Here is a 27,088-nt window from a genome sequence, read left to right on the forward strand (position 1 = left end):
TGATATAAATGCTCAAGACAAAACTGGAAAAACTCCAATATTTTATGCTACTGAGAATGCCGATTTAAAAATTACCAAGCTACTTTTAACTAATAGAGCTAATGTAAAAGATAATCCTGAGCTATTGAATATTGCTGTTAAGAAGGAATGCATAGAAATCGTTGAAGCTCTTTTGCAACACGATACTGATATTAACGCTAGTGATAAATATGGAAGAACAGCATTGCATTTTACTGCTTTAAGTGAGAGTGAAGGTTTTTTTGGATTTCTTACTAATGAAGATCCTGATATTAATATTAAGGGAGAAATTGCTAAACTGCTTCTAAGTAAGGGAGCTAATATAAATGCTCAAACCAAAAATGGTATTACGACGCTTCATGCTGCTGCTCAGAAAGGATATACGAAAGTTGTTGAAGCTCTTTTAGAATATAATGCAGATGTTAATTCTACAGTTAAAAGTGATATAACACCTCTCCATCTTTCTGCTCAACAAGGAAATGAAGTAAGAGGTTGTCCGGAAACAAGTAAAAGGCTATAATATCTGAAATTTTAGTACGGGGTAAAGATGAGAAAAAAGTATCCAACAGATCTAAGCGAAAGGGAATGGGCAAGAATAGAAAAACACTTCAGAGTATCATACAAGAAAGGAGGAAGGCCGCCAAAGTATAGCAAAAGAGAAATATTAGAAGCAATTTTCTATGTATTGCGTACAGGGTGTCAATGGCGGTATTTACCAAATGATTTTCCGCTATGGAAGACTGTGTATGAGCAGTTCAGGCAATGGAAGAAGCAGGGAATTTTTGAGAAAATGAATTATGAAATTACAAAATATAGTAGAAGAAAAATAGGAAGGAATGAGCAGCCGAGTGCCTGTATAGTAGATAGTCAATCTGTAAAGACTACAGAAAAGGGGGGATCAAAGGCTATGATGGAAGTAAAAAAGTAAAGGGTAGAAAAAGGCATATAATTACAGACACTCAGGGTTTTATACTAGGTTGTTACGTAGGCGCTGCTAACGAAAATGATAGAGATGGTATTAAAATAGCATTAAACAATATGAGAACAAAATATACTAAAGTTAAAAAAATGTGGGCTGACATGGGATACCAAGGAAGAAATTTAAAGAATCACATAAAGGAAGAATATGACATAGATATTGAAATTGTTAAAAGGCCTCCATGTAGATTTTGGGTGCACAAAGATACGCCACCTGAGCTACTACCAACAAGAGAACAAGGGTTTAAAGTACAGCCAAGAAGATGGGTTGTAGAAAGGACTTTTGCTTGGGTTAATAGGAATAGAAGGCTATCGAAGGAGTATGATTTACTCACAACATCCACTGAGAATTTCATATACCTAGCTATGAGTAGGGTTATGTTAAAGAGGGAATATGCTTGAATTTACTAGTTTCCGGACAACCTCTAATTAGCAAAATGCTCTTGAACAAAGGAGCTAACGCAAACGCTAAGCAAAAAGATGGAATAACTGCGCTTCATATTGCAACTCAAAAAGGCCATAAAGAGGTTGTAAAAGTATTGCTAGAATGCGGTGCTAAAGTTGGTTCTAAAATTAAAAGTGACATAACACCACTGCACCTGGCTGCTCAAAAAGGTTACCAGGAAATTATTGAGACTGTCTTGAAATTTGGTGCTGATATTAACTCTAGAGATGAGTATGGCAGAACAGCACTTCACATTGCTTCTAAAGAAGGACATGAAGAAGTTGTTACAACTCTTTTGGAATATGGCTCTGATATTAATATTACGAGTAGAAATAATCATACACCACTTGATTCTGCTATGGCTGGTATAAGGTCATTCTATAGTCAACTCAACAACTATGACTCTGATGATGATGGTTATTACGATCCTGATCGTGGTGTCTGTTCGTGTGAAGTAACTGCTGAAGCTCTTAAACGCCACATAGTTAAAATGAAAACCGCAAATTTATATGTAAGTGAAAAAAATTTACTATCAATGAGTATCAGTGGTGAAATAAGTGGCTTTCAGGATGAATGTGAGGAAGAAATAGCAAGGATGAAGAGTGAGAAGATTAATAATCCTAACATTTCATTTTATGATATCTTGGCAAAAGGTACAAGCTCATTAGCAATATATATGAGGAATGAAAATATAGTGCAGGTTTTAAAATCAGACGACTATAAAACAAAATTTCCAATATATGCTAGTATGATCGAAAGTCATTTCAGAAAGGGTATGGAAAGAAAAGAGTTACTTGAACAAGGCAATAAAATTTTCCATTTTCTCTTTAACAATTTTCCTGAGTTACCATATGACTGTACTGAAAAAATATTTAGCTACCTGAGTAACGAAGACTTAAGAATTTTGATAGATGCTTGTAACCCTCTTAGCATCAGTAATCCTAATACTAATATTAACAATGTAGTGATTACCTCAAGTACATCTCAAGTACAGTACGTTTAAGTTAAGGAAAAATAGCAGAACAAGCTACTTTCAACATTAAGTAATGGCTTTAGTAATTTAAAGATTATTTTAAAGGTTTTATGGAAATATTCAAAAAAGTATACGTGTCAAGTTAAGGAAAAATGAGCAAATTTAGTGCACTAAAAGTTGGGGAATATTAAATAAATCATTGGAGGTAAGTTTGGAAAGTAAAATACTTATCAAATGAAGATGAAGAAAATAATCGCAGAAATGGGAGGAATGCAATAACTCTACGTACTACAATTAATCTAGTTTATAGCATTACCCATGGTAATCCAAATAAGATTTTTTTCTCATAATCAAGTCATAGTAAATTGGAACAACTTTTCACATCTAACAAAAGCTCTGACTTTAGATTTAGGATTGAAATTAGTAAGTAGAATGATTACGTAATGCATATATTAGTGAAAGGAGGTACAACATGAGTAATATAGTTCATTCAAATAAAAACAATAAATGTGATAACTTTAGTGTAAGAGGACTACAAAGAGCCGTTGATAACATATTTGATAGCTTCTTTACAGGATGGGACTCAGAGCTTTCCAGAAGAGGTAGTAGTCTATTACCAGCTTGCGATTTTTATGAAACAAAAGAAAGCTATTGTCTCTCACTAGAGCTACCAGGTATTTCCAAAGAAAGCATAGACATTAGTATATCTAGCGACAGCTTAATAGTGAAGGGTGAAAAGACGTGTAATAACGAGTCAAAAGATAAGCAGTTTTACCATCGAGAAAGATACTATGGATCTTTCTATAGGTCTATTCAGCTTCCAGTAAATGTAGAGCAAGATAAAGTGTCTGCTAATTTTTCAGATGGAATATTGCACGTAACCATACCTAAGTCGGAGAAACATATCAAGAGAATTGATGTAAAGTAACCAGTAAGTAATAGCAGGCTTCTAGTTTGAGGCTTGCTACTTTAAATTATTATAGATGGAATGTAATAAAGTTCAATTATCTTTTCTAGATCTAAATTTTTGTCTTAGCGTATTTATTATACAGATAGTGTAAAGCCTTTGTTAAGCTTACATATTGTCAATAATCTATTAATAACTCTTATGGTATAATTGACTTTGAAGAAAGAGGGAGTATGAGTGAGGCAAATCCAATAGTTACATTGAAGGCTAAAATTAAAGAATTTGGTTTTAGTGAATTAAAGGCTGGTGAGAGCAATAAATCAGCAAACTCTGGTGAAACAATGTATTTCGATTTTCCAAGAATGAACTTTGTTATTAATGGAAAAATTATAGATACAGTTTTAACCTCTGCATTAATTGAAGGAGCTCAATATCGCAAAAGCAACCTTTTTAATAGTTATGATATATACAGTAGTGAAACCGCAAGAGAAAAACAAAGAGAAATAGATACAGATTATGGTAGAGCTTTTGTTGATTCAGTCCTCAAGGATCTTGAAAAGGAACTTGCACATAATGCGTTATGTGAATTATGGAAAAGTCACTGCAAAAATTCTGAAATTCCTGATTATCAGAAAACCACCTCATATGGGAAAGATTTTGAGAGATTTTACAATGCTGGAAGAGAGCATCTGCATCTATTACTAAAAGTAGGAGATGAGAATAAGAACTATCGCCCATTTGTAAAAGAAGTCTTTAAGGAAATGTTCCAATACGCAGAAGCAAGTGTTCCGAATGACCCTATTTTAGAAGAAATAATCACTAATTGTAACCAAGCGGGGTATGAATTTGCTGTAAGCATCCCTATTCTTGAAAGTTCACTCTTGGAATATGGATTAAAAGGGGAATATAGCAAGAATAAAACAATGTGTATTGATTGTGCTGATCCAATCAGTACAAAAGTAAAATCTGATATGTTAGTGTTCGTAACGAAGTTTGATAACCCAGGAGAAAAAATATGCGATCTATCGACTTCACTTGAATTTGTACTTGAGTCTCAAGATGGTGTAACCTATAAAGATGGCAAATTATTACTTACTATTCCTAAGGAACTAAAAAATTATAAAGGGGAAAGTAGAAACTTGTTTGATGTTATTAAAGAATATTTTCAAAAATTCTGCGAAAAATTAGGATTTAAATTCGAGATAAAAACACAAAAAATAGAGCATGATTTGGACGATTCGCTGAAAGTAAATAGTCATCTTGAAAGCCTAAGACCACCTATTTGTAGTAATAATTATGCTCTTGGTCATTAAGTACTTTAAACCATAAGCTCAAGTTAGAGAGAATGGCACAAATGTTATTAAACAATAAAAGTTATAGTTGTATCTGGTTACTTAAGTTAGCTATAGAATGCCTTCTGTGTATATTAAAAGGGTATTTATTTTGTTATTTAAGTTTCCTCTTTTGGAACATAGAAACATCCTAGGAATAATCCTACTGAATTCTATGATATTATTTTTTGTAACATTGTTATATACTTCATAAGAAAGCTTATATCTCTCACCGCCATCTTTAAAGAAGACATCATTATCTTTAATTGTTTCAACCAAAATTTCCTTTCCTTTATTTTTTTTGCACTTTCAACTTTTTTACTGCATCTTGTGTTCTGCTTTGATCTAGATCAAAATCAATGTTGGTACAAATAACAAAATCTTTCAGTTCACCATTGATAAAGTCTTGATTGTATTTAATCTTTAAGTAGGAAATGAAATACTTTGCCAAATTAAATTCACCATCTTTATTTTTTGTGAGTAAATCGCTTATTCCAATTTTATTATCCTCCTTATTTTGCTTGTGTTTTGCTTGCAAAAAACGATATATTTTTTTTGATTTTGAATTATTACATATAAAAACCAAATCATCAAATTTTTCAGCATTATTCTACTCTGTAGCCAAACGAAAAGAGTAGCTTTTATCTAGTCCACGCTTTAAAAATAACATTAACAATTTTAGCTGGTAAATGTTGCCATGAAGAGTATTATTTAATCCAGAAGCAAGGTATGTTCTTGATTCATCCTCTTCGATTTTTGTTCCTTCAGGCTCTTCTTTTTTCATGAAGGAAATTCGTAACCGTTCACGGATTGTGAGAATGAATAAAGAACTAAGCAGTGACAGCTAGTAGATTCTGTAGCTTTTGAAAGGGGTTTTGGCCATTTAGACGTGATGTCAAAAATATTGACAACATTCTTTCCACGAATCTTTCCCCACGTTCTGACCAGGTGAAAAAGCTGTGTATCCGTTCAGCGGAGTGGCAGAATAAGGTAGAAAAGGTGATCTAAAAAGATAATCATAGAGCAAAAGTGAAATAATATGGTAAACCTTTTAGAACTTTGCAAAAATTTACAGCAAAAAATAGAAAGGTTAGAAGCAAAAATAGAAAGATTGGAAAAAGAGAATGAAAGTTTAAAAGCAGAAAATAAGGCTTTAAAGATAGAAAATGCTGAGTTAAGAGAAAGACTCGGTTTAAGCTCAAAAAATTCATCAATACCAAGTTCCAAAGAGTTGTATAAAATAAAAAAGAATAAGCCGAAAAGCGAAAGGAATATTGGCGGTCAGGTTGGTCATAAAGGAAGTTTTCGCGCCAACATGGATGCAGATAAAGTAGTAAAGATAGAGTTGCCTAATACTTGCGAATGCGGAGGAGAAATTGCAATATGTGAAAAACCATATATTCATCAGAAAGTTGATCTTCCAGAAATCAAGCCTTATGTAGTGGAATATCAGTTAGAACATGGCCGTTGTCGGAGATGCGGAAAGAGAAGAAGTAGCAAGTTACCGGAAGGTGTTACGCCAGATACATTTGGTCCAAGGGTTAAGTCAATAATTGCAGCGTTCAGCGGATTCTACAAAAATTCAAAACGCGAAATAGCGAGTGTCGTAAATGATATCTTCAATTTGAACATAAGCGTCGGTAGCATATCAAATAGTGAACATAGAGTTGCTTCAAAATGCAAAAAAATGTATGAGCAGATCGAACAAGAGATAAGTAGGAGTAAAGTTCTACATATTGATGAAACGAGCCATTATAACAAAGGTAAACTCGCTTGGTGTTGGATGTTTGCAAGCAATACGGCAAGTTTTGTAAAATTTACAGAGTCAAGAGGAATGAAAGTTTTACAAAATAGTAAATTCTGCAATCGCAATAGCTTGGTAATAACTGACAGGTATGCAGCATACAATTATTTTGCCGATAAAAACAGGCAAATCTGTTGGGCACATTTATCAAGAGATTTTGAAAGATTAGCACATAGTTGGAATATTGAAGTTAAAGTTCTGGGTTGTTACTTGAGAAACGTGGCCACTGAATTATTTGCACTAAAAAAAGCTTTACTAAAAAGTGAGATAGATGTTTTGAGGTTTGTCAGACGTGCCAGAAAATTAAGAAAACGTACAAAGTATTACTTGAAGGAGATATCTCGTTTACCTGAAGCAATTGGAGCCTCTCGAGTTGCAAAAAATGTTCTGAGATCTGAAAGAATGATGTGGAAATTTTTAGATGACCCAGAAAATATTCCGCTGACAAATAACCACGCTGAACGGCAAATTCGGCATTATGTCGTTTATCGCAAAAACTCATATTTTACACAATCAAAGCGGGGAAATACATTCCTTGAGCGGATAATTTCATTATACTTAACTTGGAAACAAAGGGGTCTCAATCCTTTCCAAAATCTCCTATCTATTGTTTCTTAAACCACTCTCCTGAACGGATACACATATTTTTAACTTACAACCGCCGCGGCGCTAACAAGAGATCCCGCTAACAAGTAGCGGGATGACGAGCTTATCGTCATGCCGCCGCGAACCGTCATACCGCGATTCATTCGCGGTATCTCAGCCGCTAACAAGAGATCCCGCTGCGGGATGACGGTTGTCGTTCAGCCACAAACATTAAGAAATTTACCAAATGAAAAAAAAGGCAAAAGAAGCCCCGTGGTTATTATCCGCTTTAAAATATTGGCGTTTTTTATGTTTTAAACGCTTGACAAGCGAGATTCAGCCGCTTTTAATTGCAACTAACTTACGCTGCAAATGTTTAAGAAATTTACTAAGCAGAAAAAAAGACAAAGAATCCCCAAGTTAGCTAGTCTTTTACTATCTCTGTCGAGTATTGGCATTTTTTGATGTCTTGTAACGCTTTATAAGCGCGTTCAGCTTATTTAGATAAAAATCTAGATGTAGATGAAGTTTTGTAAAGACATACAGTATCTATATACTGCAAAAAATTGAACATAAGACGCCGATACATTAAGTAATCCTTACCTTTTAATCTGCAGATTGGCGAAAGCAAATACAATAGCTTCAGTTTCATGATAAGGGGGCTAGCGGAGTTTGTCAAGGGATTTTTGACGAAATGATTTTGAAAGTAAAGAGCGGGAGAAGGGGTTCGAACCCTCGACCTCAACCTTGGCAAGGTTGCGCTCTACCAACTGAGCTACTCCCGCAATTAAATTAACCTAAATTTACTTAATTATAGGCATATACAGCGATTTGTAAACCCCGTGTACATGAAAAATGTGAGAGCCCATAAATTTGCGTGGTTCCTTCTATGATCTTTTCGTATACTTAAGGCTTATTTTTGATTATCATAAGTTTTTAATTATTCCACAAAGCTTTATGGGAATATTTTTATATAAAGACGACTTGCCAGCTAGTTCAATACCAGATGATGTAAGGTCTATAGCTGTTGATACCGAGGCAATGGGGCTACTTCATGGCAGAGATAGATTATGCCTTGTGCAGCTCTCTTTTAATGATGGCAACGCTCACTTAGTTCAACTCAAGAACGATTATACAGCGCCAAATTTGAGAAAAATATTAGAGGATAAAAATATAACTAAAATATTTCACTTCGCGCGATTTGATGTGAGCATAATACGTTATTACTTGGAAACTTGGGCACTTCCGTGCTATTGCACAAAGATAGCTTCACGTTTAGTTCGCACTTACACAGATAATCATAGCTTAAAAGAGTTGTGCTTAGAGCTGCTTGATACCAAACTAAATAAGCAGCAGCAATCTTCTGATTGGGGAAATGAAAATTTAACAGACAAACAAAAAAGTTATGCTGCATCTGATGTTTTGTATCTCCACAGGATAAAGGAAAAGCTAGACTTAATGCTGGAACGTGAAAATAGAAAAGAATTGGCCCAAAAGTGCTTTGAATTTCTTCCTACTCGTATTGAGTTAGACTTAATGGGTTGGGAAAACGTGGATATCTTTAACCACCAGATGTAATAGAAGTTTTTTGTTTGTGCAAAACACTTTAGGGCAATTTTTCAAGCTCTGCGGTAAGAATTTAGTTGATTAACTGCTAATAGATACGCTATATTTTACAAAAATTTAGGTATTTTATGAGTGATGATATTACATCGGTAAATGATCAAAATTTCAAATCTGAAGTCACTGACTATAAAGGGTTCGTGCTGGTAGATTTTTGGGCAGAATGGTGTGGGCCATGCAAAAGTCTAATGCCACGTATAGAACAATTGGCTAAGGATAGAAAAGGCAAGATTAAGATCTGCAAATTCGACATAGATGAAGGGACTGAAGTGCCAAGTAAGTATGGAGTGCAATCTATACCCACTTTAATCATATTTCAAGATGGTAAGGAAATTGCACGCAAAATTGGTGCAACAAATGATTTGTCAAGTTGGGTTGATAGTGAAATAAGCTAATAGACAAATTTGCTTTTGTGTGTATTATAAATATTGATAAAAGGGATTGTAGCTCAGTCGGTTAGAGCAGTTCGCTCATAACGAATTGGTCGTAGGTTCGAGTCCTACCAATCCCACCATTGTTAGCATGATCGTAACAATGAGAAAACTATAGTATATGAATTATATGTTGATATAATAGAGGAAATAATGGAATTTACTAAATCTTTGAATAATAAGTTAGATGGGTTGCACTTACTAAATCATCCATTCTACCAATCATGGAATACAGGAAGCTTAAGCTTGCAAGCTTTACAAACCTATGCTAAAGAGTATTATCACCATGTTGCTGCGTTTCCTCGTTATATCAGTGGTATACATTTTTTGTGCCCAGATTTAAAAATGCGACAGGTTTTGCTTGGTAATTTGATAGAAGAAGAACAAGGTGATGAAAATCACCCAGAGTTATGGAAACGTTTTGCTGAAGGGCTTGGTGTAACACGGTCTGATCTCCATAAGGATGCACAGATTAAAGAGACACAGGAGTTAGTTGATGGTTACTTTGATATTGTACGATCAGGTTTTGCTTCCGGTTTGGGTGCACTTTATGCTTATGAACGTCAAACTCCAGAGGTTTCTAAGTCTAAAATTGAAGGTTTAAAAAAACACTATTCAATAAGTGATGAGCGTTCTCTTCAATTTTTTACGGTCCATATGCATGCTGATGAATGGCATTCTGAGGAATGTGCAAATCTTATTGAAGATCTAGATGAAAAAGAGCAAGATAAAGTTATGCAGGGTGCTCAAAAGGGAGCAAGGCTCTTGTGGGGTTTTCTTGATGGAATGATGAATGCTAGCGTGTGTTAGTAGTTGTAAGTAGCTTAAACTCAGTGATGTTGGAATGCAATGTCTGCATGTAATCTTCTTATATCTGACTTACGGCTTTGGGTTCATTTAGGCTATAGTGCAGAAGAGAAGTATCATTCTCAATTAGTTAGTGTTAATATTGATTTTACCTTTAAATCCCCCCCTTTAGGACTTACAACTGACCGGCTTGAGGATACTATATGCTACTTGGAGGTAGTTCAGAGTATTCAATCTCTCGTTCAAAGCAAGCAATTCAACTTAATCGAGCATTTAACTCATGATATATACAGGACCATTAATAACCTTGTGATGCAAAAAAAGCTTATTATTTCTTCTATAGGCGTAACTATTCACAAAGTTGCACCACCTGTCCCCAGTGTGCATGGAGGTGTTTTCTTTACTTATCGTAATGCGTTGCAAGAATGATTTACATTTCTATTGGCTCAAATATGGGGAATCGCTTTTCCCATTTACAAAAGGCTGCTCAGTTACTGCAGGAACGCTATTTTAAAAATTTAAAATCTTCAATTATTCTGGAAACTAAGGCTATTTTACCAAATGATGCTCCACCTGGGTGGGACAGGCCATTTCTAAATATGGTTGTGTATGGAAGTTGTTCTTCTTCTCCTGAAGAGCTGTTAAAGGGCCTTAAACAAATTGAATGTGACATTGGCCGTCTGCAGGTCTATGAAAAATGGGCACCTCGCGTTATTGATTTGGATATTTTGTTATGGGATGACCTGACACTTGATACACCCTACCTTAAGATTCCTCACCCAGAATTGATAAACAGACCATTTTTGCTTCACTTGATGGCAATGCTGAGTCCCATGGCAGTAGTTAACAAAACGTTTGGTACTATTAACCCTAACATTAAGGATTGCTTTTTAAGGAGTTTTACGCTTTCACCAGAGCTTGTAGGTATTGTTAATATTACTCCTGATTCATTTTCAGATGGTGGTCTTTATTATGATGCAGATCAAGCAACCAAGCAGGCACTGCGGCTGTTATCAGATGGTGCAAGCATAGTTGAACTTGGTGCTCAATCAACAAGACCTGGCTCCTCAATACAAACTCCAAAAGCAGAATATGCACGCTTAAAACCAGTGCTTGATAATCTCAATCAGTATATGAAAGTTGGTGACATTAAAGTCAGCATTGATAGTTTCTGGCCAGATGTTATTTTGAATGTTTTGGAGCACTACAACATTGCCTGGGTAAACGATCAGAAGGGAGATCTAGATGATAATACCTTAAAAGCGATTGCTAGCAGTGGATGTAGTATCGTTATTATGCATTCACTCTCCATACCACCACATAGTGACAACATTATCCCAAGTGACATTGATCCAATTGATACCATAAATAATTGGGCAGAAAGGAACATTAATAGATTACTAGCTCTATGTTTTGATCAAAGCTCGATCATTATTGATCCTGGTATTGGTTTTGGCAAATCTATGTACCAGAATATCCAGATTTTACGCAGTATAGAAACGTTACAAAATTTTGGCTGCAAAGTTCTGGTTGGTCATTCTAGAAAGTCATTTATTTCTTCTTTTTCTACAGAACCTGTCTTTAACCGAGATTTAGAAACAATTGCTTTATCATCTGCATTGCACAACAAGGTTGATTTCCTTCGAGTGCATAATGTGCGTGATCACATGCGATTTTTTGTAGCTCAAGCTGCTTTACAGGGATGCTAGTTATCGGAATTATGGCTGTTGATCCCAAGGGGGTAATTGGAATAAATAATGGATTGCCCTGGCATTATCCAAGTGAGTTAGATCATTTTCGTCAGGTGACTGACAAACAAGTTATTGTTATGGGGAGAAAGACATTTGAAACTATGCCTCAAGACATATTAGGGAATCGTATTCCTATTGTTTTTTCTCGTGACAAATTAAATTCTTGTTTTAACAGAGGAGTAAAATGCACTATTATTTCTTCTATGCAAGAGTTTTTGTCAATCCAAAGTAATTGGAGTTACCCTCAAATCTTTGTGATTGGTGGAGCACAAATAGCGCATCTTTTTTTAGAATATAATCTAATTTCAGAGTTCATCATGACAGAAATTTACAAACCCTATAAAGGTGATGTATATTTCAACTTAACACTTCTTGATGGATGGCATAAAACTATTCTCACCAAAACGAAAGATTATACTATATGTAGGCTAACACGTTAATATGCATGTTAAAGCAATTTATACCCACCGCATTGAATGTGGAGAAGTATTAGAGCAGGTTCTTGATCGCTATGTTTCAGAGTTGCTAGGAGAGGAAGTTGTTCTTGCTATCACATCAAAAATCATTTCTGTTTGTCAAAAACAAGTGGTTTGCAAAACTGCTTGTTCTAAAGAAGAGCTAATCAAAAGAGAAGCTGATGCAATTGTTGGTGTAGACCATAATTCTTACGGCATCTATTTAACGATTAAAGACAATATCTTAATTCCATCTGCTGGTATTGATGAATCAAATGGTAATGAAATGTATATTTTATACCCAAAGGATGTTCAGAAAACAGCTCTATCAATATGGAACTATCTCAAGACAAAACACTGCATAAAACATCTTGGTATTTTGATTACAGATAGTAATGTAACACCTATGCGTCGTGGGGTTACGGGCGTTGCTCTTGGTTGGTGTGGATTTGAACCACTTTATTCCTATATAGGCAAGCTAGATCTTTATAATCAACCACTGCAAGTAACACAAGTCAATCTTCTTGATGCACTGGCAACATCTGCTGTTTTAGTTATGGGGGAAGGGGCGGAGCAAACACCAATGGCAATAATTAGTGGTGCACCAAAGATTCACTTTCTTACTCGTCCGCCAACTGTAGAAGAAGAAAAAAGTGTTAAGATATCTATGGAAGAAGATCTTTACTCTCCTCTCCTCATGAGAGCCCGTTGGTTAAAGAGGAACTTAAAAATTTGCTATTAGACTTCTTAGAGGTTGTCCGGAAACAAGTAAAAGGCTATAATATCTGAAATTTTAGTACGGGGTAAAGATGAGAAAAAAGTATCCAACAGATCTAAGCGAAAGGGAATGGGCAAGAATAGAAAAACACTTCAGAGTATCATACAAGAAAGGAGGAAGGCCGCCAAAGTATAGCAAAAGAGAAATATTAGAAGCAATTTTCTATGTATTGCGTACAGGGTGTCAATGGCGGTATTTACCAAATGATTTTCCGCTATGGAAGACTGTGTATGAGCAGTTCAGGCAATGGAAGAAGCAGGGAATTTTTGAGAAAATGAATTATGAAATTACAAAATATAGTAGAAGAAAAATAGGAAGGAATGAGCAGCCGAGTGCCTGTATAGTAGATAGTCAATCTGTAAAGACTACAGAAAAGGGGGGATCAAAGGCTATGATGGAAGTAAAAAAGTAAAGGGTAGAAAAAGGCATATAATTACAGACACTCAGGGTTTTATACTAGGTTGTTACGTAGGCGCTGCTAACGAAAATGATAGAGATGGTATTAAAATAGCATTAAACAATATGAGAACAAAATATACTAAAGTTAAAAAAATGTGGGCTGACATGGGATACCAAGGAAGAAATTTAAAGAATCACATAAAGGAAGAATATGACATAGATATTGAAATTGTTAAAAGGCCTCCATGTAGATTTTGGGTGCACAAAGATACGCCACCTGAGCTACTACCAACAAGAGAACAAGGGTTTAAAGTACAGCCAAGAAGATGGGTTGTAGAAAGGACTTTTGCTTGGGTTAATAGGAATAGAAGGCTATCGAAGGAGTATGATTTACTCACAACATCCACTGAGAATTTCATATACCTAGCTATGAGTAGGGTTATGTTAAAGAGGGAATATGCTTGAATTTACTAGTTTCCGGACAACCTCTTATACCAATTCCCGCTACACAAGTAACGGATAGACAATAATAGAAAAAAAGCCATACTGAAGTAAGTAAAGTAGCGAGGTTTAAATGGCATTAAGATCAAAATTATTGGATGAAAAAGTGGTGGAATCAGCAAAAGAAATGCTGAAGAAAGTAAGAAATAACGCATATGTTGCAAAAAAACTAAATGCTGTAATTGCAGCAAAAAAGCACAGTATAACAGCCGTAGCAAAGATATGCTGCATTTCAAGAAAGGCACTTACTGCATGACCTAAAATTTGGCAGAGAAGAAAAATTATTTGCTCCGCCTCAACGCCGTAGAAAAACTATATTGAATCAAAGTCAACGTGAACAAGTTGAGGTGTGGATAGAGGAAAACCCCAATATTACTATAAAAGAAATGAAAATAAGAATTCAAGAAAAGTTTGGTTTGAATATCAGCAAATCTACAGTACACCGTAATATGCAAAGAATGAAATTCTCATATATCACACCAAGACCAGTGCATAACGGACAAGATAAAAGTAAACAAGAGGAATTTAAAAAAAAATCTTAATGAAACTATTGTCATGTATCCTGAAAAAGAGCTATTTTTCTTCGATGAATCGCGGTTTGGCACACATTCAAAGATTGGACACGGGTGGTTTAAAAAAGGCATTAGGACACAGGTTAAGGTAAAACTAGGTAGGCAAAATTTTTATCTCTATAGTGCAGTTAATCCCAGAAATGGAGAAAGTTCTAGCTCAAACGTCAATACTGATTGTATGAATATATTCCTTGAGCAGATGTCACAATATTTAGGAACAAGGGAGGCATTTCTTATCATGGATTGTGCTAGTTGGCATAAGTCAAAAAATTTAAAAGTACCTAAAAATATCGACATTATATACCTACCACCATACTCACCTGACCTCAATCCTGTTGAGAGGTTTTGGTTATATATAAAACAGAACATTTTGCGTAACAAAATCTACGACACAATTGCTTTGCTTGAGAGCGCTTTGTGCAAATTTATTACCTCTCTTTCTCACTCCACAATTAAAAAACTCTGCAATGCCGCTTATTTGATTCACTAGTAATGAGAATTGGTATTACATAACCATATAACATTGGGAATAGAAACAAAAAACTTACTTGACAAACTCCGCCAGCCCACTTATCATGAAACTGAAGCTATTGTATTTGCTTTCGCCAATCTGCAGATTAAAAGGTAAGGATTACTTAATGTATCGGCGTCTTATGTTCAATTTTTTGCAGTATATAGATACTGTATGTCTTTACAAAACTTCATCTACATCTAGATTTTTATCTAAATAAGCTGAACGCGCTTATAAAGCGTTACAAGACATCAAAAAATGCCAATACTCGACAGAGATAGTAAAAGACTAGCTAACTCGGGGATTCTTTGTCTTTTTTTCTGCTTAGTAAATTTCTTAAACATTTGCAGCGTAAGTTAGTTGCAATTAAAAGCAGCTGAATTTCGCTTGTCAAGCGTTTAAAACATAAAAAACGCCAATATTTTAAAGCAGATAATAACCCCAGGGCTTCTTTTGCCTTTTTTTTATTTGGTAAATTTCTTAATATTTATGGCTAAACGACAACCGTCATCCCGCTACTTGTTAGCGGGATCTAGAGATACCGCGAATGAATCGCGGTATGACATAGGGAACCCTTTCTTGGGTTAGCTATAGATTTACTTCGCATATTCAGCTAATTTTTATTACAATTACAACAAAATAATTTTGGCTTTGATGAAAACTGTATATGTATGTCAATCCTGTGGTCACAGCACTGGTAGGTGGGTAGGGAAGTGTATTGCATGTGACAATTGGGATACAGTTGTTGAGGAAATAGCAGTAAAAACGGGCAAAAGAAGTATATCTGCGCCAATTTTAATAAAGACGTTATCGGGTAGCGAAATTATCACTCCAAGTCGTTTTTTAACAGGAATAGAAGAATTAGATAGAGTTTTTGGTGGGGGTATCGTTCAAGGTGCTAGCATTTTAATTGGTGGCGAACCTGGAATTGGGAAATCTACCCTTTTGCTTAGAATTGCAGCTAATGTTGTGCAACTTTCCTCTTTTGAATGTCTTTATGTATCTGGCGAGGAATCTTTAGAGCAGGTGAGTCTCAGAGCAAAGCGTCTTAAGATAAATGAACCTAAAATTAAGCTTTTATCTACAGTGTCTTTAACTGATGTAGTAGCAACAATAAAGGAAAATAAAAGTATTAAATTCTTAGTAATTGACTCTATACAAACAATGTATGATAGCAGAATTACATCGGCACCAGGCACTGTAACTCAGGTCCGCACTTGCGCACATGAATTAACTATTCTTGCGAAACAATATGGTATTTCCCTCTTAATAGTTGGCCATATAACTAAGGATGGACAAATAGCTGGACCTAAAACTTTGGAGCATATGGTGGATACGGTATTATATTTTGAAGGTGAAAATAGTAATCAATATCGCATTTTACGCACTATTAAAAATAGATTTGGCCCTGCAAATGAAATTGGTGTTTTTGAGATGTCTGAAGCAGGACTTGTGCCTGTTGATAACCCATCATCATTGTTTCTGATGGCCCATGACAGAGAAGTAGTTGGCAGCGCCGTATTTGCAGGAATTGAAGGTTCAAGACCAATTTTAATGGAAGTGCAAGCATTAATAGCAGGGACTAATATGGCAACCCCAAGAAGGGCAGTAGTTGGGTGGGATATTAATCGATTGGCTATGATCATCGCGGTGCTAAATGCTTGTTGCAAAATGTTTTTGCATGATAAAGAGGTATACCTAAACATTGCAGGGGGACTCAAAATACAGGAACCATCGGCTGATCTTGCTGTTGCTGCTTCCCTTATTTCAAGTGTAGTAAATTTACCGCTGCCAACTTCTTCAATAATCTGCGGTGAAGTTGCACTTTCAGGAGAAATTAGGAATGTCTCGCATGCTGATCTCAGACTAAAAGAAGCACAAAAGTTAGGATTCAAAAAAGCAATTATGCCTAAAAATGGTAATTACTCTTCTCATGATATTGAGATAATTAAGCTTGGTCACGTAAGGGAATTAAGAGAAATTTTTAATTACAATTAAATAACGCTTCAGCAAATTCTTTGCTAGTAAACTCCCTTAAGTCCTCTATATTTTCGCCAATTCCTATAGCATGTAACTTTATCTTATAAGCTTCTGCAAGTCCAATTACCACTCCGCCCTTAGCAGTGCCATCTAACTTTGTTACGATTAGCCCGGTAACATTAACCATTTTGCTAAATGCTTCTAATTGGCTATAAGCATTTTGGCCGGTAGTTGCATCAAGAACTAAAATAACGTCATGAGGGGCAGTACCATCCAATTTCTTTATCGTTCTATATATTTTTGATAACTCCTCCATAAGGTTCACATTATTTTGCAGCCTTCCTGCTGTGTCAATTAGAACAACATCAACGTTATCCTTTATAGCTTGACTTACAGCTCTATATGCCACACTTGCAGAGTCGCTACCGTACTCTCCAGTAACAATCAAGCAATCAGAACGTTCTGCCCAAATGTTTAATTGCTCACTAGCAGCAGCTCTAAATGTGTCACACGCAACAAGCATAACGGATTTTCTCATCTCCTTATATTTATATGCAAGCTTACCTATAGTCGTGGTTTTACCATTACCGTTTACTCCGCATACCATTATTATATGTGGTTTTTTATTTAAAATTAACGGCTGCACGACTGGATTTAATATAGCTTCTATTTCATTCACTAATTGCTGCGTGATAATATTATACTCAACTTCCTTGTCAAATTTGATGCTTGTGAGCCTATCGATAATCAACTTAGAAGTTTTATGACCAATGTCCATGCTAATTAGCAATTCTTCTAGCTCATCTAAAAGCGACTGATCTAATTTTTTTTTGCCAGAAAAAATACTTTTCACTCCGTCGCTAAAGCGAGAAGAAGTTTTTAACAAGCCTTTATAAAGGTTACCAAATAAACTCAAGGGAATACTCCTTTTTAATTACAATATAGAGAATGACATGCACTACGTGTATTTGTAAAGTAAATACACTCGTAACCCATATATTTTGTGAGTAAAATATACTGTTTGCTAGTGCATTTTTCTTTAGTTTTTAACCTAAATATGTTATAATGTAGAATAGCGGTTCACAGGTAATTTTATGAGTTATAATGAGAAAATTTTAGATCATTACGAAAATCCAAGAAATGTTGGCTCTCTGGATAAAAATGATCCAAATGTTGGCACTGGTCTAGTTGGTGCACCATCGTGCGGTGATGTAATGAAATTGCAGATAAAGGTCAATGACAAAGGTGTTATTGAAGATGCAAAATTTAAAACTTTTGGCTGCGGTTCTGCCATTGCTTCAAGTTCCTTGTTAACAGAGATGATAAAGGGAAGAACCATCAGTGACGTTACACAGATAAAGAATACTCAAATAGTGGAAGAGTTGTCTTTACCTCCAGTGAAGATACACTGTTCGGTACTTGCTGAAGATGCTATAAAGGCTGCTATTCATGACTATCAAAGTAAACAAAAGAATTAAGAAGCTACGAACATGGGTGAATATCAAGAAGTAGGCGGAGGTGAAACTGTAAAAAAGAATAAAAAACTTATCACTATAACTGCGGAAGCAGTAGAAAGGATAAGGTATTTATTGGACCAAAAGAAGCATACTAACCTTGAGAAACCGGAAGAAGCAATAGGAATAAGAGTGCTAATTAAGCAAAAAGGATGTTCTGGTTTAAAATATGATATTGAATATGCATATGATACTCGTCCTTTAGAGTCGATAATTGAGGAAAACTGTAGTGATGGCCAAAAAGTTAAAGTGTTGATCGACCCAAAATCCGTCATGTTTATTCTTGGCTCTGAAATGGATTATGTAGAAGAAAAATTTTCATCGGGTTTTGTTTTCAAAAATCCTAATGAGAAAGGAAAATGTGGTTGTGGAGAGAGTTTTCATGTCTAGCAACTATTTTGCATTGTTTGAAATTGAACCAGCTTTCAATATCAGTTTTGATGAGTTAGAGAAAAAATATATTGAGCTAAGCAGGACTGATATAAATGAAAGACAGTCCCAAAACATGGAAAATATTAACAGAGCTTATCAAGTGCTAAAGTCACCACTAGAACGTGCTGAGCATTTGCTGGATTTTTTTGATGTGAAAAGCCAAAAGGACCACTTAAATTCTGAAATATTAAGTGAATCAATGGAAATAAGAGAGTATTTGCTGGACTGCGACAATCTACAATTTGCAAGCAGGATGATTGATGAAAAAATAAAAGATTGCGTTAAAAACCTAATTAACACTTTTGCTGTAAAGAATTTTGATGGAGCTGCTACACAAGTCTTAAGATTGAAATATTTATATAAGTCATTTGAGGAGGTGAAAAAGAATGCAACCAATTCAAATTTCTGAACCAAATTCAAGTGAAGTAGTTTTTGGTATAGATCTTGGTACTACCAATTCTTTGATTGCTATGGTAAATAAAGCTGGTAACGTGGAGATATTTAAAGATGAACAAGGAAGAGAACTGCTGCCTTCTGCTCTTTCATATGAAAATAATACATTGAAAACTGGCTACGATGTCGGTCAAAATGCAATCTACTCAATAAAGCGTTTAATGGGTAAAAGTGTTGAAGAATTAAATAAAGAAGGCCTCAATTTTGAAATAGATCATGAAAGCGAAAAAGTTATTAGAATAAAATGCGCAGAGGAAAAGTATCTTACTCCTATTGAGATTTCTGCTGAGATATTAAAAGCTTTATGTGAGAGGGTAAAAAAGTCTAAGGGACTGGAAGTAAAAAAAGCAGTGATTACTGTGCCAGCTTACTTTGACGATTCAGCACGTAACGCAACTAAATATGCGGCAAAATTAGCTGGCATAGAAGTTCTTCGCCTCGTTAACGAGCCAACCGCTGCAGCGCTTTCTTACTCCATTGAAAAGAACAATAGCAGTGGAATATATGCAGTTTATGACCTTGGTGGTGGAACATTTGATATTTCGATATTGAAATTGCATCAAGGAGTGTTTCAAGTTCTTGCGGTTGGTGGTGACACCAAACTCGGCGGTGATGATTTTGATCATTTGCTGAGTTCAATTGTGATTGATAAGTATAGAGAAAAGACGGCTAAGCAACTAAATTCCTTACTTATCGAATCACGTATTGTAAAAGAATACCTGAGCAAAAACACCTCAGGCATTTTTGAATTCAGCATTAACGGCAAGCCATTTGAATGTGAAATTACCAGAGAAGAATTCGAGCAGGCAATAAGTCCTTTAGTTAATAGGACTATCAATATAGTCACTCGTACTATAAGCGATATAGATCTTAAAATTGACGATATAAAAGGAGTAATTTTAGTTGGTGGTGCAACTAGAACACCATTGGTTCAAAATTCACTAGTCAAACTCTTTGGAAATAAAGTACTAAATGACGTGGATCCGGATAAAGCAGTTGCCATTGGGGCAGCTCTGCAGGCTCATGATTTAATTTCGAGCTCAAAAGATAGAAATATTCTCCTGGATGTTCTACCTTTATCACTTGGCATAGAAACTATGGGAGACATAGTTGAAAAAATCATACCAAGAAATACGCCACTACCAGTTTCAGAGATAAAAGAGTTTACAACTTATGTTGATGGGCAAACAGCAATGAAAATTCATGTTTGTCAGGGAGAACGTGAAATGATAGAGGATAACAAATCTCTAGCGCAGTTTGAACTAAAAGGTATACCGCCACTGCCTGCAGGTTCTGCAAGAGTTGAAATAGAATTCACAGTTAACGTTGACGGAATCTTGACTGTTACTGCAAGAGAAAAAACCACCAGAATCGAGCAGACAGTTGAAGTAAATTCAAGTTTTGGCTTGAGTGAAGCTGATATTCAAAATATGGTTGACCAGTCAATAAACAGCTTTGACGAGGATATGAAGGCTCGTTCCCTTGCAGGCGCTAAAATTAATGGAAATAAACTCATACACTTGGTTGAAAACAATAATAACCTTTCCACTGATCAAAAGTTGAAAAACCTATTACAAAATGCAAAAAACGCTTTACAAGGCAATGACTTGAATGAAATTAACAACACTATCGCCGAGTTAGAAAATTCTTCTTTAGAGTTGTGTGAATTAACAAATAGGTAGAAAAAGCTTACACAACCTTGTGCAATACCCTATTTAATCTCAAAGCAACAGGTAACCTGAAATTAAATGGTAACCAATCGACCTTTCCTAATTTAAATGATAAACCAACTATGCTTACACGCCCAATGATATTTTCCATTGGTACAAAACCAACTTCAGGAAACCTACTATCTAAAGAATTATTTCTATTGTCTCCCATAACGAAAAATTGATCGTTAGGTACATAATAAACCGGAGTGTTATATGATAGCTTATTAGAAATGTCATCTACCAAAATCTCATGTTCCTTGCCACTTAAAAGCGTTTCTATATATCTTGGTATGTTACGATTTGACTCATAATCAAAAAAACTTTCAATTTGCCTTCGCTTTACTTTCTGATCATTTAGGTATAATTCTCCCTCTATCATTTGCACTTTGTCACCTGGTGTTCCTATTACTCGCTTAACAAACCTGATGCTGTCATTTCTTGTGGGTTTGAAAACTACTATGTCGCCACGCTTTGGAGGGGTATAAAAAATCCTGCCGCTAAAAATGTTTGGAGAAAATGGAAAGGAGTGTTTACTGTAACCGTATGAATATTTACTAGTAAAAATGTAATCCCCTTCAAGTAGGGTGCTTTTCATTGAACCAGAAGGTATATGAAATGGCTCGAATAAAAAACTACGTATTGACAGCGCAATCAACAGTAAAAAAAACAATGAAGATAAAAATCTTCCCGTTCTTATCACCCAGTTTTTGCTTAGTTCTTCCAACTTTGTTTTTCTTATAAATTAAGCTTATTATAATACATAAATTAAAAAATGGTAATATGAAATTTTATTTGTGAATGTTATTCCTCTATTCAAAACGATTTTGGTTCATTTCTTTCAACGGTGTCATCCAAGTAGCGTGACACATAACTGTACGAACATTGCAATTTGCAGGTGGCAGATGAAAGTAGCTGATGCACATCTGTACGAACATTTGCTTTTGTTAAGGTAATATGGTGTTATGAAAGTAGCTGACACTGGAATGGCTTTGTTGCATCGCTACTTATGAAAGGCTAACTATAGTTAGGATTATAAGCAACCTATTGAAAATCTTGTTTTTTTGCAATCAATCTGATCAAATTTAAGAATAGTAATTTGTTATTTATATTAATAAATTTAATTCTATTGAAAATAGCTAAAGCATTGAAATTCTTGAATTTTAGCCGGATTGGTAAATGGTAGTGAAATTTCTTTTACTCAAATTTAGGTATTCATTGACCGTTCTTGTTATAAATACCAGAATAATAAGCTACTGATATTCCCTATCTTTTTTATCTTTAATCCATCATAGCTAGCGATGCAACAAAGCCCACTGGAATCCAGGTTGTAACCGTTCACGGATTGTGAGAATGAATAAAGAACTAAGCAGTCGTAACTTTTGGAAGGGATTTTGGCCATTGAGACGTGATGTCAAAAATATCGACAACATTCTTTCCACAAATCTTTCTCCATGTTCCGACCAGGTGAAAAAGCTGTTTTTACGATAGCCGTCTAATTTGCCGTTCTGCAAGGTTGTTGATTGACTTCAGGCTTTCGTAAAAACTTCCACACCATATCCTCGGCCTTAACATCTTAATGGCCATTCTCAAACCATTTACAAGCCTTGTCATTTCATGCCCCCCCTTTTTGCATTAGTTGTGTAGCATCTTTTAATATTAGCAAGGCCTATAATAGTGCAACACTGCCTTACGTATTGCCAATCCAAATTCTACTTGCTGTAAAATAACACAATCTGCTACATCGCTGCTAATCTCAATCCCTCTGTTTATTGGCCCTGGGTGCATAACAATCGCATCTGGTTTTGCGTATGATAGCTTTTGTGAATCAAGTCCATACAAATAAAAATATTCTTTCTCTGAAGAACTATTATTCATGCGCTCTTTCTGCAATCTCAAAAGCATAATTACGTCAGCATCCTTTATACCTTCAATTAATGAATAATGGACTGAATCTACTTCAGGAAAATGCTTACAAATCAAAGTTGGTGGTGCGACCAAGTTTATCTCTGCTCCAAACATTTTTAGCAATCTTATATTTGATCTTGCAACTCTACTGTGCAGAATATCTCCACATATCACAACTTTGAGGTCCTTTATTTGCTTTTTGTGATTGCTGATTACAAGATAGTCTGCAAGAGCTTGAGTTGGATGTTCACTACTTCCATCGCCTGCATTGATTAGCGAGCAGTTAACATACTTTGCCAGTGTATTAATGATACCACTACTTTTATGCCTGATTATTATGTAATCAGGATTCATTGCATTTAATGTTTTGATCATGTCTTTTAGATCTTCTCCCTTGTTAATAGAAGAAGATCTTATTGGCAAAGTTACAACATTTGCTCCAAGGCTTTTTGCTGCTATTTCAAAAGACGCAAGTGTACGCGTTGAATCTTCAAAGAATAAATTTATTACTGTCTTATTTTCCAAGATATGACTATTTGCAACTTCTTTTTTAAGGTACTGGTTGGCCAACTTAGTTATATTTTCTACATCATCGACTGTAAGGTCTGAGATGTTTAACAAATTCCTTCTCTTGTTCATAGTTTCCTTTTCAACTACTTGAACCTATTCTACTTTCTTATTACCTTTTTTCAATAGACTTCTTGTGCAGCAATTGTTTTGGTGAAAGAACGGAAAAAGATAGTAAAGTCAAAATTAAGTTAGAAGGAAGAAAAAGTTCAGCGAGTCAAGAGTAAGGTATATTAGCATAAATCTTTCATCCCAATGTTTAGTGGCGCTGGGGATTACTTCCACTTACACTCATCCGCTATCATAACAGCCTCAAAAAGATGCTTCTCAAGTTCACTTAGAGGCAAATCACTTTGTGAATAATTTCCCCAAGATTTTAGTATATCGGAAGTTTCAACGCCTTCAATAATAGGATATTCTTGGTTTTTTTTAGCGTATAACTCTTGAGCCTGCTTGCTTACTAAAAATTCCAATAAGACTATAGCATTTTCCCTGTTTTTTGCGTTTTTTGTTACTGCTGCACCACTGATGTTTACCATTACACCGTGATCGTTGCGATTAGGAAAAAAAGCCCCTAGCTTGTCTGCAACATTCTTTTTATTTTCTGATAAAAGAATTCTCGCAAAGTAGTAGCTGTTTACTATTGCAACATCTCCCTCACCCGCTGCTACGGCGTAAATTTGATCAGCATCACCACCACTTGGTTTTCTTGCCATATTGCTCACAATTCCGCTTACCCATTCTTTCGTCTTTTCAAAACCATTATTTGCAATCATAAAAGCAATTAACGATCTGTTATATGGACTTGTAGAAGAACGCACTAATATTTTTCCTTTCCATTTTTCATTTGCTAAATCTTCATAAGTACTTAAGTCCTTAGGGTCTACTGACTCTTTATTGTAAACCAATATCCTAGCTCTTTTTGTAAGACCAAACCAATAATCTTCACTGTCTCTAAATCTTGCAGGTATAACACTTTTTAAAACCTCTGAATCTACTTGAGATAAAAGTCCTCTTTTTTTTGCTAGAATTAAGTTGATTGCATCAGCAGTCAAAAATAAGTCAGCTTCACCACCGTTTTCCATTCGTGAAAGTAGCTGAGAATAATCATCAATGATGTAACGTACTTTAATACCTGTATTTTTCGTGAATTCATCAAACAAAGTACGTACTAATTCTTCTTTGCGCGATGAATAAACATTTACCACTTGTGAGTCATTAGTTCCGTCGTTTCTGTATAAATAAGTAATAACTATCAATATAATTGCTATTAAGGATGTGAATATAAAGGCTTTTTTCATATTGGATAAAAAATAACTTCTTTCAGTTAAAGTTACCAAGATGGTACAACTTTAGCAAGTGTAAAGTTCGTTAGATAAATCATAAAAACTTCCTTGACAAGCTTCGCCAGTCCCCTTATCATGAAACTGAAGCTATTTATTTATCTTCTCTGTACAGATTAAATGACAAAAAAACTCACGTATCTGGCGTCCCATGTTTAATTTTTTGCACTATGTGCATCTTATGTCTTTATAAAATTTCTAGGTTTTTACCTAATATAAGCTGAAATGCGCTTATAAAGCATTTAAAATATCAAAAAACGCCAACTTAAAAAATGGATAGTGAATAATTAGCTACCCTAGGGTTTCTTTTGCCTTTTTTTCTGTTTAGTAAATTTCTTAATGTTTATAATTTAGATTAGTTGCGGCTTAAAAGCAACTGAATCGCGGTTATTAAACGTTTAGAATAAAAAAACGCCATACTTGAAAGTATAATGTAAGTAATTAGCCAACCACGGGGCTTCTTTTGCCTTTTTTTTATTTGGTAAATTTCTTAATATTTATAGCTAAACAACAACCGTCATCCCGCTACTTATTAGCGGCTGAGATACCGCAGCAGTATGACGGTTCGCGGCGGCATAGTAATTCGTCATCCCGCTGCTTGTTAGCGGGATCTATGTTAAGGTATAGTAGGGGATCTATGTTAAGAGATACCGCGAATGAATCGCGGTATGACGGTTCGCGGCGGCATGACGAGAAAGGGGCTACTCGGATGACACCCTCTTGGATGGAAACCAGTGTCAGCTACTTTCATGACAAGAAGAGGGTACTGGAATGACAAAGTGGAGGGTCTGCTTCTGTCATCCTATGATAGCTAAAAAGACCTGGATTCCAGCGTCACGCGCTGGAATGACATTGTAGGGTGTTATCTGAGTCCTTTTTTCCGTCATCCGAGGACCGTATGACGTCATCCAAGCAGCGTGACTACTTGGATCTAGCGCTGAATTACCAAGTCCAGTCAAGTGCAACATCATCACCTACTGGAATGTCAAATTTCGGTTGTGACATTACGTTCTTTACAGCTTCTTGAAATCCATTATTACTAGCATTGACATCAATTGTAACGCTTGTTTTGAATTTGTCATCGCTTGTGAGTCTATTAAATATTGCATCCTCTGATGGAATTAGCCCTCTACTGTTTAAGAACTGTTTTGCTGTTTGTTCAGTTCCAACATTATACTCTGCTTTATCTGTGCTAGCTATGGCGTCCCCCAATTTATCCACTAGAATTGATTTGTCGCCGTCTTGTGCAGGAAGTATAGCTTCCGCGAAAGCTTTTTTGTTTGCTGCCTCTGTAAGGTTGGAAGCATCGATTTTAGCAAACGCAGTATCTGCTACTGATTTAGTATAAACCTTCTTAGTATCATCAGTACCAACTGTTGCAAGAGCAGGAACTAGAACATCCACGACAGCTTTTTCTGCAACTTTTGTTCCAAGATCTGCAGTTTTAACAAAAGGATATTTATCAGCTAAGAAATCTTTTGCTATTTTTTCCTGACCAGCAGCACCATATACTTTGTCGTTAGAGGTTGTCCGGAAACAAGTAAAAGGCTATAATATCTGAAATTTTAGTACGGGGTAAAGATGAGAAAAAAGTATCCAACAGATCTAAGCGAAAGGGAATGGGCAAGAATAGAAAAACACTTCAGAGTATCATACAAGAAAGGAGGAAGGCCGCCAAAGTATAGCAAAAGAGAAATATTAGAAGCAATTTTCTATGTATTGCGTACAGGGTGTCAATGGCGGTATTTACCAAATGATTTTCCGCTATGGAAGACTGTGTATGAGCAGTTCAGGCAATGGAAGAAGCAGGGAATTTTTGAGAAAATGAATTATGAAATTACAAAATATAGTAGAAGAAAAATAGGAAGGAATGAGCAGCCGAGTGCCTGTATAGTAGATAGTCAATCTGTAAAGACTACAGAAAAGGGGGGATCAAAGGCTATGATGGAAGTAAAAAAGTAAAGGGTAGAAAAAGGCATATAATTACAGACACTCAGGGTTTTATACTAGGTTGTTACGTAGGCGCTGCTAACGAAAATGATAGAGATGGTATTAAAATAGCATTAAACAATATGAGAACAAAATATACTAAAGTTAAAAAAATGTGGGCTGACATGGGATACCAAGGAAGAAATTTAAAGAATCACATAAAGGAAGAATATGACATAGATATTGAAATTGTTAAAAGGCCTCCATGTAGATTTTGGGTGCACAAAGATACGCCACCTGAGCTACTACCAACAAGAGAACAAGGGTTTAAAGTACAGCCAAGAAGATGGGTTGTAGAAAGGACTTTTGCTTGGGTTAATAGGA

General features: G+C 35.5%; 2 protein-coding genes, 1 long non-coding RNA gene and 2 other non-coding genes across 7 annotated transcripts; 3 read left to right on the forward strand and 2 right to left on the reverse strand.

Moving 5' to 3' along the window:
* Positions 1 to 5,122: 5,122 nt before the first annotated feature.
* LOC123257892 lies at positions 5,123 to 14,931 on the reverse strand. The gene is made up of 3 exons (XR_006507937.1): positions 14,907 to 14,931; positions 14,791 to 14,844; positions 5,123 to 5,656 (listed from the first exon to the last, which is right to left on the reverse strand). It is a non-coding gene; the product is annotated as an uncharacterized LOC123257892 (long non-coding RNA).
* Trnag-gcc lies at positions 7,754 to 7,826 on the reverse strand. Its single transcript has one exon. It is a non-coding gene; the product is annotated as a tRNA-Gly (tRNA).
* Positions 9,102 to 9,175, forward strand: Trnam-cau. The gene has a single exon. It is a non-coding gene; the product is annotated as a tRNA-Met (tRNA).
* Positions 14,932 to 15,373: 442 nt separating the features above from the next.
* On the forward strand, positions 15,374 to 17,351 carry LOC123257895 (DNA repair protein RadA-like). Of its 3 annotated transcripts, XR_006507943.1 has the most exons (4): positions 15,378 to 15,895; positions 15,957 to 16,078; positions 16,143 to 16,207; positions 16,270 to 16,344. XR_006507943.1 is itself a non-coding variant. In XM_044717863.1 (2 exons), exons 1-2 carry the CDS (start codon positions 15,859 to 15,861, stop codon positions 16,865 to 16,867), a joined length of 948 nt encoding a protein of 315 aa, XP_044573798.1. In that variant the 5' UTR covers positions 15,374 to 15,858; the 3' UTR covers positions 16,868 to 17,351. The 3 variants fall into 3 exon arrangements, 1 of the variants encoding a protein (XP_044573798.1); XR_006507942.1 differs by having other exon boundaries at positions 15,377 to 15,895; positions 15,957 to 16,207; XM_044717863.1 differs by having other exon boundaries at positions 15,374 to 15,895; positions 15,957 to 17,351.
* Positions 17,352 to 19,086: 1,735 nt separating this feature from the next.
* LOC123257864 (chaperone protein HscA-like) lies at positions 19,087 to 21,293 on the forward strand. The gene has a single exon (XM_044717836.1). The coding sequence runs from the start codon at positions 19,182 to 19,184 to the stop codon at positions 20,928 to 20,930; it is 1,749 nt and encodes a 582-aa protein (XP_044573771.1). The 5' UTR covers positions 19,087 to 19,181; the 3' UTR covers positions 20,931 to 21,293.
* Positions 21,294 to 27,088: the final 5,795 nt, after the last annotated feature.

Source organism: Drosophila ananassae (assembly GCF_017639315.1).
Source record: "Drosophila ananassae strain 14024-0371.13 chromosome 4 unlocalized genomic scaffold, ASM1763931v2 tig00000073, whole genome shotgun sequence".
Taxonomy (NCBI): Eukaryota; Metazoa; Arthropoda; class Insecta; order Diptera; family Drosophilidae; genus Drosophila; species Drosophila ananassae.

What these genes read in the sequence shown, in the direction of transcription:
- LOC123257895 (XM_044717863.1), top strand. Translation starts at nt 15,859, where the DNA reads ATGTCTTTATGTATCTGGCGAGGAATCTTTAGAGCAG. An exon ending in GCGAGGAATCTTTAGAGCAG is followed by an intron (nt 15,896 to 15,956) that starts GTGAGTCTCAGA and finishes TTTTATCTACAG; the next exon opens with TGTCTTTAACTGATGTAGTA.
- LOC123257864 (XM_044717836.1), top strand. Translation starts at nt 19,182, where the DNA reads ATGCAACCAATTCAAATTTCTGAACCAAATTCAAGTGAAGTAGTTTTT.